Source organism: Carettochelys insculpta, chromosome 13, assembly GCF_033958435.1.
Source record: "Carettochelys insculpta isolate YL-2023 chromosome 13, ASM3395843v1, whole genome shotgun sequence".
In the NCBI taxonomy this organism is placed as follows: domain Eukaryota; kingdom Metazoa; phylum Chordata; order Testudines; family Carettochelyidae; genus Carettochelys; species Carettochelys insculpta.
Window position 1 is genome coordinate 44,424,141 of NC_134149.1, and position 14,390 is coordinate 44,438,530.

General features: G+C 71.9%; 1 protein-coding gene across 1 annotated transcript; it reads left to right on the forward strand.

Annotated features, from left to right (window-relative positions):
* Nucleotides 1-8,543: 8,543 nt before the first annotated feature.
* On the forward strand, nucleotides 8,544-14,126 carry APLN (apelin). The gene is made up of 3 exons (XM_075008045.1): nucleotides 8,544-8,788; nucleotides 12,584-12,755; nucleotides 13,132-14,126. The coding sequence occupies exons 1-2, from the start codon at nucleotides 8,722-8,724 to the stop codon at nucleotides 12,748-12,750; spliced, it is 234 nt and encodes a 77-aa protein (XP_074864146.1). The 5' UTR covers nucleotides 8,544-8,721; the 3' UTR covers nucleotides 12,751-12,755; nucleotides 13,132-14,126.
* The last annotated feature ends 264 nt before the right edge of the window (nucleotides 14,127-14,390 follow it).

A 14,390-nucleotide genomic window follows, 5' to 3' on the forward strand; every position in this document is an offset into this window, starting at 1 on the left:
CACCAGCCCAGCCCGGCTCCTCAGCCGCCAGCTCATCCTTCTAGCGCCCGGCGCTGGCCAGAGCGAAGCGCCCGCAGCAGCTCTGCCGTCGGCGCCTGGGCCGGGCTCGGCTGGGCGCTGCGGGGAGCAGGTCGGGGCAGCTGGGCCCGGAGGACAGCGGCACCGGGCCGGGGGGAGGGACCAGGGGAGTCGCCGTCGGGCCCCGGGAGGATCCTCTCGGTAGGCGAGCCCAGGGCTGGACGCTCCCGGCCGCGGCTTGGCTTCTCCGCCGGCGCGCTGGCCCGCGAGCCCCGCTGCCCTGCTGGGAGCAGGTGTAGACTTGGCTCGGGGCCAGCTGAGCCCCGGAGCTGCGCCTCCCCCGGCCCGCTCCCGGCGCTCCTTCCTCCTAGCCCCGCACAAAGCCCTCCCGGGGCCGGGCTGTCGGAAGGCGCGTGTCCGGTGGGGCCCGAGCCAGCCCCGGGTGGCCGCGCTCCCCCAGGAGCAGCTTCCTCGAAGGCGCTTGGCAGGAAGGGTTCCCGGCCGGCGTGCGAGGAGCGCAGCGGAGACATCCTCCTTTTGTTGGCTATTGTTGGCCTTCCGTCACCTGCAGCAGCCGGCGGTGACTCAGGCGGGAGCGATGCGCCGCGCCGCGCAAACAGGATGCAGGTCGGAGCGGCCAAGGAGCGCAGGAATGCGGAAGGGCCCCCGGGGGGTTCCTCGAAGGCCGGGCGCAGGGAGAGGGAGCCCAGGGCCTCCAGGCCCCTCGCTGGGGGTCGGGGGATGCGAGCCGTGAGCAGCCGGGGAGCGAGGGGCGGCCACAGCGGGCTGGGCTCTGGCTGCTCTGGCGGAGGGGGAACGAACCGGTACCCGACCAGGCACCGCATGGGCAGGGCACAGCCGCGGGGAGGGCAACGCCCGGCCCTGAGCCCCGGGCACAGCCTCCTCCGGCCTGTGCTCTCCAGCCGCACGGCACAGGCCTCTGACGCTGGGGGGATCCCCGGGTCCTGTGAACGCCTTGGAGAACTCACCCTGCCCCCCGGCCCGCCCTAGGCTAACGCCCCAGCCCAGCGCAGCTCCCTGGCTGTCCGGAGCGCCAGCCGCAGCTACCTCCCCAGCCCTGCCCCCGATGCCCGCCTCTCCCTTTCCAGGCAGCTCCCCTGGCAGGACGGAAAGTGCTGAAGGAGCGAGCAGCAGCCCCCAGGGACAGGCCAGCCGTGGGGAGACCAGCTAGGAGCGGAGCTCCGCAGCTCCCAGAGCTCTGCCCTAGGCGGTATTGCGGGGCAGGTCTGGCCTGTGTTACCCAGTGGGTCAGACGGATGCTAGGCCTGTGCTGGTCATGCACCCCTGGGCAGTGTCCCTGGTGAGCCCCGCTGACGAGCAGCGCTCCCACAGCCGGCAGCGTGTGTCTCCATGGCTGGCGCGCATCTTCACAGGCCTCGGCGCGCGTAAGACTTGTTCCACACACGGATAAGAAGCATTGGCGGGACCCCAGCCTGGCAGTGCCTGCGGCAGAGGTCACTGCACTGATGCCAAAGGTGACTGGCGCCCCTGGTCTCTGCTGGGCTGTGGGTAGGGGGTGTGATGGGGCTCAGGGGTCCCCAAGTGCTGCGCCCTGTCCGCAGCCAGGAGCGACTGGCAGCGCAGGGAGCGTAGGAGTCGGCAGGGACGCAGCGCGGAGGTGTCAGTGCAGCCGGCAGAGATGGTCATTCCCGTCCGTCCTGGGGAAAGGAGCCCGAGCGGGGCCCCGCTGGGGTCGAGCCTCCCCTCAGCACAGCCCGGCTGCCCTCCCTCTGCCCTCGCCTTCTGCCTGCCGCCGGTGGGCTCCTCCCTGTCACCTGCCAGCCCCGGGCTCCGCCCCAGCCGGCGGGAGCGCTCGGCCTGTCACCCCCACGCATCCCCGGCTCCCTCACAGCGGGCTGCGGGTGTCTGGCTCCGGGCGCGGGCGTGTGTGACCACAGGCAGAGCCCTCGGTGCAGCCCGGCTCCAGCGGTGACGGAAGGTGCCCGGGCTCCGGCCACCGCCCCGGATGCTGGAATTGCTGGGCGCCGCGCCGCTCCCACACAAGCCCTGGTGCGTGGGAACCCCTGGACCGTGCCCGGCCCCTGCGGCCCCTTCGCCCACCGGGCCCTGCACGGAGCAGGGGCCAGGGCGGCCTGGGCGGGAGCCTCGGAAGCTCCTGGTTGAACGGGGCTTTGGGGGCAGGTCACCCGCTGCTCTGCTCCGAGCTGGGCGGCCGCACGTGTGGCCGGGTGGCAAAGGTGGCCCAGAATGGGGGGATGTGCCCGATCCCCCCCAGGCTGCTCCAGCTCCCTGGCCCGCACCGGACGCTGCTTCCGGGAGCAAGTGGCGGGCGCGCTGGCCAAAGCTCCCGGGTTCAGCCAGGGGGAGGCCGCCTGCTCCAGGCCCGGAGCGGGAGCCCCTCTTGCGACCCGCGGGTTGCGGAGGGGGCTGGTGGGGTTCCAGGTGGACGAGGGAGGGGCCGCCAGGCTGGTTCGCTGTCTGGGCTGGGTGTGCAGCTCCGGGGGGCCCTCGGCAGCGCTGCGGCCAGTGATGCGGGAGCAGGAGACAGCCGCGGCGCTCGGACCCGGGACACGCAGCGAAGCGAAGCGGCTGCAACGTGCGGAACAAGAACCGTGTGAAGGCCCCAGCGGGGCCGGGAAGAGCTGCCGGGGATGGAGGCCAGCGGGAGCCCTCGGAGCAGCGAGCAGGAGGCCGGGGCCTGGCTGCAGGAATGTCACCCCCATGCTCCTGGGAACACCCCATCAGGCTCCAAACCCGCCTGCCGCCACTGAGAGCCACCCGCGACCCTCCCGCTCGCTCCACCCGCCTGCTGGGCTGGGCCTCTGCGGAGCAAAGCTGGGGGTCGCCCGCATCCCCTGAGCCCTTCAGCTCCGGCTTGGAGAGGGACACCTGCTCCAGGGCGCCTGGCCCCAGGGGCTCCCGCTCATCTTTCCCATCCCGGGGCGGAATGAATGTTGTTAGCTGCACCAAGGCCCGTGGGGATGTGCACCAGTAGGGGACCCGCGCCGCCCCCCACGGCTGGGCGGCGTTTGAATCTCCCCGGGGGGGCCCCCACGCGCTCAGCTTGCAGGGAACGCTGTGAGGGCGGCAGCCCCCCGCCGGCCGGGCAGCCCCACGCCCGGATGGGGCGCAGGTGCACGCGCGCAGGCCATGGCACCGCCTGGGAGCCCTTCGCACTTCGGGGTGTCACAGGCGCTTGCTCTGGCACCCTGGGGCCCGCCGGGGCTTCAGAGCAGCTGCAGCCGCAGGGCCCGGGCTCCGGATCCCAGTGGGCCGTGGAGCGGAGCCAGGAGACGTGCGCCGGCTCCCAACGCCCCCCGCCCCCGGCACGGTCTCCCCTGAGCCCGGAGGCTGCAGGCAGCTGAGCTGTGACAGCAGCACCCGCCGCATCACATCCTTCCTGCAGGCGCAGGCCCAGGCCCGCTCTTCCTGTCCCCCGGCCTCGGCGCGCTGGAGAAACAGCCGAGGAGCGCGGGGTTCCCGTCGCACCTGCGCCGCGTGGCTGGCCTGCGTGATGGGCTGCAGATGGTCGCGGCACAACAGGACCTTGGCAGCGCCCGTCCCAAGGTTTTCCACCCCCGCCCCTCTTCCCCCTGTTCCCCAGGGGTCAGCCTGCAACAAGGCGCTGAGCATCCCCCAAGCCCCGCCCACTTCCCAAGCACCGCCCACTCCGCGCACCCGCCGAAGATGCCACCTGCAGCAGATGGTTCAGATCTTTCCAGTGTGTGTTCCCCTGTCCTGCACACATACACACACCCCTAGTGCTGATAACACACAGCACACAAGACACACACGTGCTGATGATAACACAAACACACGTGCTGATAACACACACACACACACCCTAGTGCTGATAACACACACACACACCCTCGGCCCCAGGCTCAGCATGCCTGTGCGCTGCACAGGGCGGTTCACGCCGCTCACGCTCTCGCTCCCGGCTGTCGGCAGAGGCAGGCGGATGTCGCTACACGAAGGAGGTCAGCCACGCAGCCACAGGGCGAGCAATGTTTCAGACCCGCGGGGCAGGTGCTGCGGGCGGGCTGACTGTCTCACCGCACCGCCAGGACCCCGCCTGGCCGCGTTTGCACACTCGCCCGCCCCTGCACGCGGAGTGTGACCTCTCCCCCGGGGGCTTGCACACAGGGCGCTGCGGCCGGCAGCTGCCGCTCAGCTCCCCTGGCTGCTTTTGTCCCCGGCGGCCGAACAAATCCCCCTCTCCGGGTGAGCAAGTCCACAGCCTGCGGGCTCGCACTGGCGGAGGGTGAGAGCGCAGCGCCCCGGGCGCCGGCCTGGGGAGCCGGTCTGCGCTTGGCTCGACGGGACCGAATGGGGCTCATCTCAGCGAGCGACGGGGGCGCCGCGGGCGTGCAAGGGGTTGCGAGGGCAGGTAGGAGCCAGAAACGCAGACCTGGGCTCGGCGGGAAGGGCTGGAGCTAGGCGGGGAGAGGCACCAGAAGCAGAGATCTGGTCCAAAGCTCCTTGGAGCCAGACCGGTGTCTGCCCAGCCCCATGCGAGCCCTATGCCCTGCGCCAGCTTTGCCTGGGACCCCCCTGCACAGCCACTGCCGGCTGCCAGGCTGTCCCCTTGGCCCCCAGGTTGCCCAGAGCAGCGCGGAGGATGGCTCGGCCCCAGCAGGCTGGGTGTGGGGAAGACGGCGAAGCCACCAGCCCCTCTCGTGGCTTGGCCTGGGCGCAGCAGGGCCCGTTCCGAGGTCACGCGGGGAGCGGGGATCGTGAGCCAGACGCTCCTTTGAGTGAGCAGATAAGGTCCTCCGGCTGCACCTTGAAACCGGACAAACCCGGGCTAGAAGTGAGGAGCCCATTTTGAGGGTGCAGGTGGCTGGGCCTGGGCACACCATGGGCGGGGAAGCCCTGGGTGCTCCCCCACCCGACGGCGCCTTCCCGAAAGACAGGCCCCCGCTCGGCCCTGAGCCAGGGGCCTGCTGCAGAAACCGCAGGCTCAGCTCTCCAGCCTGCTCCGCTCGGCGAGTGCAGCCAGAGGGCCCCAGAGCGTCCTTGGGGCTTCACATGCGGGAACCGCAGGTTCTCCCCCGCCACTCCACCAGCCGGGCGGGTTGGGTTTGTCCCCAGCTCTTTGGGGAGGTCTCTGTTCCGGCTCCCCAGCTCCAGCTCCGCAAAGTCCTCCCTGGGGCACCAGATTTCTCCCACGCGAGACCTCGTGAGTTTTCTTCCACTGGCCTGGCCTCCATCTCCATGCGACTCACCCGCAGCCACAGCCGCCTTGGCTTTACAACGCGCGGTGGCCGAGCTGGGCTACCCTCAGCAGGGCCTCCCTCGTTTCTGGGGCCTCTTCTCCAGTCCCGAGAGAGGCTGCACTGGCCCCACCAGGTGAAGAGATTGGTCCCACTCAGAGGCCCGCTCCAGGGTGGGCATTCTGCTCCCTGCACAGCAAGCGGCTGGCGAGCAGCACCACCGACCGGTAAGGGGGTGTTGGGTCCCTGCAGGAGACGTGATCCTTCAGGACCTCTCTTCCACCGAGCAAAGCCCCTCGCCTCCCTCTGGCAGCACCCGCTGGCTCTTCCTTTCACCCACAGCTTCACAGCCCGGCTACCCTCGCTCTGGGTTAAGGGAGCCTGAGGTAGACGCAATCGTCCGCTCAAGGCCTGGCAGAGCACCGGCCCCCGCAGGCACGCGCCGCGCGAAGCTGCTTTGGCTCGGGCGGTATTTCGCTCTTGCTGCAGCTGCTCACCCCGGCCCTGTGGTCGGTGACTCAGCGGGGTCCCTGCCACCTTCTGCGCCTCCCTGGGGGCCGCCTTTCCCGGGACGCGCCAGTAAGCGTGGCGGGAGGGAGGTGGAGACAGGGGAGCTCTGCAGGCCCGGAGAGGAGCAGGCCCCAGCAGCCGACCCCCAGGCTTCACCCTTCCCTCGGCTCCCTCGCCCTCTTGCTGGGACTGCCGAGCATGTCACAGGCCTTGGTGCTCGTGGGAGGCTTCTGCTTCCAAACGCAGCAAGAGCCAACCAAGCTCCCTCTTGGGCGATGCTTCAAACGACAGTAACGCCCTGCGGGGGCACTGGCCCCTGGAGAGCAAAGGGGCCTGGAGAGCCCGGGGCGGGAACGACTGAGCCCAGGAGCCCGGACACAAGCCGGAGGAGAGCCCATGAGCAGGTGTCTGACCCAAAGGGTCCGGCTCCAGGAACGTGACTCCTGCGCAGCGCAGCCGCCGGCGCCCAGGAGCAGACCGCCTGCGGCGCTGCTGGCCGGCAGGTGCTGGGGGAGGCTGGAGGCGCCCGGGGAAAGCCCGGGCAGAGGCTGAATGTGGAACCTCTCCGGTCCCGCAGGATTTTAGCGCCAGATCCCGCTGCTCAGGGATGTGGCCAAACTTCCCGCCGGCCCATGAAGCTTTTTACCGCCCCCAGGCCGGGCTCTCAGTGCCGTGGCTGTTACTTAGCGGTGACCCCCCCTCAGTGTCTGCTCCGAGCCCAGGGACAATAGTGACCTCCTGCGGGCCAGCAAATTCTCCCGTCCGGCCCCACTCGGGTCCCGAGGGCGCCGCCCTAGGGAGGCTCAACCAGAGATTCCGCCTCCGCCGCGGGGCAACGAGCGGGGCGAGCGAGCCATGAGCAACGGCGCTTTGCTCCCGGTTTGGGCCGCGTTTCAGCGGCGGGCGGCGCGCGAGTCGGGCTGTTGCGGGCGCGGCGTGGCCGGCTCGCGTGCGAGGCAGGCTCTGCGCAGCCGGTTGCAAGAGCCCTTCAGCGGCTCTTCGCTCTGCTTGGTGCATGATTGGTCACCGGAGCCAGCTGCCTCCTGATTGGACGACCAAACTCTTTTGCATACCAGCGAATGGCCAATGGCAGCTGGAACGTGCTCCTGCTAAAATCTGCGGCCTCCGGGGGCTTCGCTCGCCAGAGCGCGCAGCGTGACCCCTTCAGGGGGCTGGCCCCCGGCTCCTGCGCAGAGCTGGGTCTCCAGACATCTGGGCTCAATTGCTGGCTGCGGCTCGGATTTCATGCGGGCCATGCCTGGGTAGGCCCCGTGGTTCTCTCTGTGCCCCGGGGCCCGGGAACCCTTTCCAGCAGCACCGGGAGAAGCAATCCCGCGTGCTCGTGCGCCGCTCGGATTCTCGGGGGGGGGCTTCTAGACTAGCCGACTTTGGAGCATGAGCTTTCGGGGGCTGAGACCCGCCTGGTCAGACGCGTGAGGGGGGTGTAAATACACGAGCTCATGAGAAGGAGGGAGCCCCAGTCACGAGCCAATGTCCGCAATAACATTTGCCAGTCAGGTCTTCTCACTGGGCGCCCGACTCAGCCACCCAGTGACTTGTAGCGTCCGGTTTTCCGCCTCCCAAGTGACCGAGGGGCAGGGCCAGGTTCCCGTCTCCATCTGCACGCTCCGGTCCAGGAAAGGCGCAAGGCCACCAGGGCGGGAAAGGCTCCCAGATCAGGCTGCTTTCTGCCCTCCCTGCCCCCGGGAGGAGTGTGTCGCACGCCTATTGCACACGGGTGAAGTACGGAGCTTGCACGGCGGGTCTGGCCCATTGTGTTTAACGCTCTTCCTGGGCCCGCAAGGCCCGAGACGCAAGGGGAGTCCTCCAAATCCACAGCTAGGTCCCCGCTAGCCGCAGGGGTCCGCCTCTGCGGGCGTGGACGCGGGGACCCCCGGATTGTTTTTGTGCCTGCGGGTACCAGCTGCACCCACGTGAGGATTCCCAGGGGCTCGGCCTCAGGAAGGCCGCTGGAGCAAGCCCTGACAAGCCGTGTGCTGCGTTCCCCATGTCCCTGGACCAGCCTAGGATCGGGGCCAATCCCCTGCACCGCGCTCCGCTGGCGGAGCCTCTGGCCCCTATGGACCTGGGGAACCAAGAGCAACACAGGCCGGTACATCCCACTCAACCGCTTCCCTGCGCCCCCGAGGGAGGGTTTCTGGGGGAGGGGGTGGCGTTCGTTGCCCCGTTTTCTACCCTTCTTTTGGGGGATCGGGGGGGGGCTCTGCTGGGCCGCCTCTGGGGAGTGCCTGAGCCCGCAGCAGCCTGCAGCTCCCCCCCATCCCCACCTGTCCCAGGCCCACGGGGGTAGCGGCGCATGGCCATCGTCACACCCGGCAGGCTGGGCGCAGGGCACGGAGCTCCCCCCTGGGGGGTTGGCATCCCGGTGCCATGCGGTCCCCTGCGCACCCATACGGCTGAGCACCGCCCCGCCTCACCGTGGGGCCTGGCTCCCCCTAGCACGGCAGGGGCCAGGAGGGGAGGGCCAGGCCCCCTGTGTGTCAGGGGGCGGTAGGTGTCTGGCCAAGGAGCTGCACAGAGGAGGCGGCTGTGTGCGCCCCGGAGCCCTTCCGCCTCGGCGCCCGCCTAGGGGAAGGGTTCGGGGTCTAGTCACCTCCCCGCCATCAGGCCTCTGGCCGGGATCCCCTGACTCCACGCCCAAGCCGGATCGGGTCCCCCAGCCGGGGCGGGGCTCCCCGCGCAGGCGGGGCGCAGGGGTTCCCCGATCCGGGGAGGAGGGCGGGCTCTCCGCCCCCGGGGCCGGCCCGGCCGCGCCCTCGCCGTGCCGCGGGAGGTGGAGCGCGCGGGGAGGCCCCTCGCCAGCCTCCGCCGGCCACATGACCGGGCGGGCCGGGAGCCAGGCGCACGGCTCGCCTACAAATGCAGCCCCCGGCGCAAGCGGGAGCATTGGCCGCCGCCGCCGCCGCCGCCTGGCAGAGCCCGGCCCCTCAGCGCGCAGCGCCCGCTCGCAGCCCCGGCCCGGCCCAGCCCCGCCATGGGCGTGCGGCGCTGGCTGCTCGCGCTGCTGCTGCTCTGGCTCGCCCTGAGCGCGGGCTGCGGAGGTGAGTGCGCCGGGCCGGGCTCCGGCACTTGTTGCACAGGCCGGGAGGCGGGGGGCGGGCCCCGGGCTGACCCCGCCCGCTTCTCCCGCTGGGGCCCGCGGTGCCCGGGGACCAGCAGCCGGCGCTCGCGCAGGGGTTCCCCGAGCCCGGGGCGGGGGGAGCCGTGGCAGCGGCTCGCCGAAGGGCGCTGGGCGCATGGCAGAGCTGCTGCGGAGCCAGCGGCGGGCGCAGCAGGCCGGGGCTGGCTGCAGGGATGGGGGCGGCCGGGCTCCCTACCGAGGGGCTGCCCTGACCTTGGCAGCGCCCCCGCCTGCGGGCAGGCCGGGCCCGTGTCCTGGGAGGGACTTGCCAGGGAAGTTAACTTTCCCCGCAGGAGCCAGGCCCGAGGGGGCGCCGGCTCCCCCCGCGAGCAGCAGGACCAGCCCTGCGGTTTGGCGTCCTTGGCAGCTCTGTTTCCGCGGCGGCTGCAGGGTCAGGGAAGCCAGGAGATAATGGAGGCGGGCGGGCGGGCTGGGCACGCTTCCTGCACCCGGCTGCAGGGCTGGCTCCGGCGTGACCGCGGCACCCCGGCTTCCCCTTCCCCGCGGCGCGCGCTGGCCTAGTGGGGTGGCTGGGGACGCGCCGGTGCGCACAGAGCCCGACTCTCTGCGGCTTGTGGCAGCTCTTTGGAGTCGGGGGCTCCCGCCCTACACGCGCGGGCCCAGGGCCTGGCCCGGCAAGGCAGCTGCACGCGGGCGGGCGGGCTCTGAGAGTCCCGGGAAGGGGAGAGCTCGCAGCCGGCCTGGGCCCGCGGCCCTGCCCTTGAGGCACCGAGGGCAGCGAACACCTGACCCGCAGTGACTCCCGGCCAAGGCGAGCTCGGGCCGGCTCCCGCCTGGCCCCGGAACGCTGCTTCTCCAGGGGGAGCCTCACGGTGGCCCAGCGGCCGGACTGGCACCTGTCCAGCTGGCTCCCTCTTCTTGACGCTGTTGCTCCGGGCCGGTGGGAGGGTCTCTCCCAGCTGCGCCTGGCCGGAGCGGGGACCGGGCACCCCAAATGCCCGCGCTGGCGGGCGGGGGCGGATCTGGTCTGCCGCCCAGGAGATGCGGTGCTGGTGCTGGTCCGGGGCACGGCCCTGCAGGGGGAAGCGTCTCCAGGGATCGTGGGGCAGCGGCAGGGGGCCGGGGGCTCTCGTGTGCGGTGTCCAGTACGGAGCAGCTCGGGAGGCGGTGGCTGAGCAGGTGGACAGCTGCGCTCGCTGCTCCCGAGTCTGGCCCAGTGCCGGGGAGCCCCAGCCTGCCCGCCCCCCGGGATTGCCAGCCCAGCGACGGCGGGAGGGGGTTGTGTCCCCGCCGTGGCAGGGCTGGAACAGCTGCTGCAGACGGTGCCTCCCGGGGAGGGGCGCCCCAGCCACGCCCCCCGGTTCTGTGCCAGCTTAGTGAGGGGAGGGGGTTCCGCACCTGCAGCACAGGGGGGCGGGCAGCGGCAGGGCTGTGATGACCAGCACAGAGGCCACGGCCTCGGGGTGCTGCCCGGGGTGCCCCCCTGGAGGGTCTCTGCTCCTTCCGGCCCAGGCCGCAGGCAGGAAAAGCTCGGCTGCCCCTGGGCCGTGCCAGGGCCTTGGATAGGAAGCGCCTGGCTGGGAAGGGCGGGGGTCCCCTGGGCAGGTTGCGTGTGGGACTCGACCGGGGGCTGGGGAGCGCTGAGCCCCCAGCTGAGCGCCCTGCAGTAGCCGGGCCAGGGGAGCGGGGGGCAGGTGCGGGAGGTGCCCGCAGTGCCCCCGGCCCTGGCCGGCAGAGCACACGGCCGATGGAGCGGTGCGGACAGGCACCAGCCCCGCTTCCATCCCCCGCAGCCCGGCGCGGACAAAGCGCTCTTCATGGCGATAACAGACTCATCCTCGCAGACGGCCGCCGGCGAGCCCAGCGAAACAAGGCCACGCGGCCAGGGCAGAGGGACCGGGAGCCCCCATCCTGCTCTGCCTCGGCCACAGGCCCCCGGCACCAGCTGCCTCTCTGGCTACGGCGCGGCGAGGGATCTCCCTGGCTCAGGAGGAGCGGGGGCGGCCCCCCCCAGTCTCCCGGGCCTCGCCCTAGCTCCACCCAAACGAGCGGGCCGGATTCCCGCCCCAGGGCCTGGCCCAGCCTGCGTGAGACGGCATCGCGGGGTGGCGCCGGGCCCCAGCGCCTGGGAGGGGACGGACTGGCTGGATGCTGGGCCCTTCTAATGGGGTTCCCAGCGTGGGGGGAGGGACAGAGGGCGGCTCCGGTGGAACTGGTCTGTATGCGCCCCCCCCCCGCAGTCTGTGAGCCCCCGGCCCGGGAGGAGTAGCAAAGCGTGTGAGGGCGGGGCGGGAATACTGGGGTGCAGGAAGAGCCCCTGGCAGGGGCCTGCGGGGAGGGCAGCCTGGGTGGGTGCTGGGCGCGCTGCGCTCCGAGCCGAGCCGGGGTGCAGGCAGGAGAGGAACGCTGTGCCGGGGCGGGCACGGGCAGGAATGGGGGATGCAGAGCCTGTGAGCGGCCGCATGGGCCGAAGCTGCAGCCCCGGCTCTGGCACTAACCGTCCCCGCTTGCCGGAGAGTTGCCCTGGCCCCGGGCCAGGGGCTGCAGGTGACCTGGCCAGTCACTCCAGGAAGCACTCCGCAGCCGAATGGCTCCTGCTGGGGCAATCCAGGAAGCCGGCTGCACGCTCTGGGCCTTTCTCCACCGCCGCCCTGCGCACCTTCCCTGCCCTGGCCCCCTGCCGCTGCCAGGGCCCCTGGAGCCCTGGCCTGGGCTGGGCAGGCCGGAGGGCTGGTCTGCAGGTGAGGGCCGCCAGCCGGAGGGGGAATGGGGGTAAGCACGGCCCGGCAGGGGTCGGGTGCCAGCCAGAGGCCTCCCGCCGGTTCGAGCGGGTTCCCGGGACCCGTGCGGGGCGGGCCGGGGCTGTGCGGGCGGTGCCGGGGGGCAGGGGTTGTGGGGCCCGAGGCGGCTGCAGGCCGAGGAGGGGGTTGCCGAGATCTCCCGGCCCTGCTGCAAAGAGCATCCTCGGGGGGACGGAAATGAGGTGACCCCTGCCAGGGGCTTCAGGTGAGCCCAGCCCACCCTGGGCCAGGGAGCGGCGTGGGAAGCCCGGCCTTGGGCAGGCAGCTGGGGAAGCGAGCCCAGCCGGCTCCTAGCCTGCCCCCGCAGCGAGCCCCAGCCCCTGGCTTTGAGCCTCTCCCGGGGGCTCTCTGCACAGGCCTGGGCCGGGGATGGCTCCCCGCCGGTCCCTGCGTGGCAAACGCCCCCGGCAAAGCAGCCGAGCGGCAGAGGAGGTCGGGCAGCTGCCGCCCGAGGAGAGGGGAACCGGCCGGGAAAGGTGCTGCCCGGGGCAGGTGAGGGAGCGCCGCAGGGGTCTCGGGGTGTCGAGACGCAGACAAGGGCGTGTCCGTTGCTCTGTCCCAGGCCCCGGGAGATGAGCGGGCGGCAGGTTTAGCTGCGCCCCCCGCCCCAGCCGTTGCCCCGTGGAACTCCCCGCCAGGGGACGCGTGTGATGCGCGGAGCGAAGGGGGGGTCCAGACCCTGGCGGGCGGGGCTGGGGCTGGGGCTGGGGCTGGGTCCGGGTCCCTGGCTGGCCCTTAGCTGGGCGGGCGGGAGGCGTCAGAGGCTGGGAGCGGGACGGGAGCGGCCTGGCTGCGGTTGCAGGCGGGCGCTGCGCTGACACATCGCCGCCGGCCTTGGGCTCCTCAGGGCGGACTGTGCGCCGGGACTGGGGGCTGGAGCCCGGGGACGCGCCAGGCCGGTTGTGTGCCGCTTGCGGGAGGCCCCGGCGCGAACCTGCTTCCTCTCTCTGCAGCACCGTCGGCCGAGGCCTCGGAGGGCCGCGACCCGCAGGAAAGGCACATCCGGACCCTGGTGCACCCCAAGGCGGCCCGGCATGGAGCGGGGCACCGGCACAGCGGCTGGCGGAAGTCCCGGCGCCCAAGACCGCGTCTCTCCCACAAGGGCCCCATGCCCTTCTGACGCCGGTAAGCGCGGCCTGCCCTGGGGGCGGGAGGTGCAGGCGGTGGGGAAGCAGACGCCCGGGGGAGCCGGGGCTCCGAGCAGGTCTGCCCCGGGGCCGGGGAGGGTCCCTGCAGCTGCTTGCCACAGGCTGACGGGAGCAGGACCCGTCCCCGATGCCGCAGTCCCTCCCAGCGCCCAGGCTCTGCCCCAGAGGCAGCGGGGTCCCTTAGCTCCTGGGGTACCTGCAGTCGGGGCTCGCCGGGACCCCTCGCTCGGTCGGAGACTGGAAAGCTGCACCCCCGGGCTGGGTTTGAGTCCCTGGCAGGGCGCTGTCTGGGGCTGCCCTGGGGTGGGCGCGTCCCTCTCCCTGACTTGTCTCCTTGCCTCCGTCCTCTGCAGGGTTGCTGTGGGCCCCGGCAGGCCCGTCCCCACCGTCCTCTCTGCTGTACGGACTGGTCGGATGCTGGGGAGCCCTGAGGGCGGGGCTCCCCCCAGCTGAGCCGGCCCGGGCCGGCCCTCCGCCTTGGTCTCTCTCTGCAGCCCCGGCTGGGGGCAGCGCTGGAGTCTCCCCTTCCCCTGCTGCTGCCGGCCCGTGGCAGAGGGGGCCCCGCCCAGGGCTCCCCTTGACCCTAGCCAGCCCCTCGGCACTGAGTGGGCCCCGACACAGCCCCTGGTTTGGAGGCTGCGGCTCCCTCTGTGCGCTTGGCCGTCTGTCTCTCTCCGAAGCGGCAGGACCCTCCAGGCCTGGCCTGGGGCTCGGGGGTGGTGGCCCCAGCTGGGTGGCCCCTGCTCCCTGCGGGTGTTCACTGCTGTAACGAGCCTGCTGAGTCTCAGGCTCGGCTGCCGGGAGACGGGCGGGGAGCAGGGGCTGCAGTGAGGCGGGGCGGGGCCCTGCTGGGGCTGGCAGGAGGCGCACAGAGGGAGAAACCCTTTCCGGCCCTTGGCCCCCAGGCCGCGCTCTGCAGTGACTCTCCGGCTGCCCGAGGAGCCGCAGCCCAGGCGCAGAGGGTGTCGCGGGGAGGGCTCGGGCATGGCAGTGCCGCATGTGGCCGTCTCGGTCCCTCCTGTTTGGTTCTGCCCGTGCAGGGCCTTGGAGCTGAGCCTGGGAGGCCTGTGACGCAGCGTCTGTGGAGGCTGCGTGTGTGTGTGGGGGGGGTGAGCCGGGAAGTCCCCCCCCACATCCCTACACTGGGCGGTGTCTCCCCCCGGGGATCTGAGCTCCAGTCCCACCGGAGGGCCCGGCCTGGGTACCCAGCACAGACCCGGCTCCACGGGGCGAGGGGCCGGGCGGGCAGAGGGGGCTCTTGTGTAATATTTCAGGCGTCTGTCGATGATTCTTGTGTAAAATACTAATTTATCCCCCCCGGGGCTGCCTCACTCCGGGGAAGCTGCTCCCCGCCGCCTGGCTCCTGCTCTGTGTAAATATGTCTCTGTAATAAAGTGATGAGGGCAGGAACCCTTGGGGCGGTCCAGGCTGTTGCTCCCCTTCTCCCTCCCCGCGGATGGGGCGCGTGTGCTCTTGGGGTTCACAGCCCCCAGCTTGGCCTGGACGCCGCAGGCACCCCCAGGACGCCCCTTGCAAAGGGCTTTCCGCACGTAGCCGAGGGCCTGCCCCCAGGCACAGCAGGCAGCCGGAGGGGCCCTGGCACTGCCCAGCC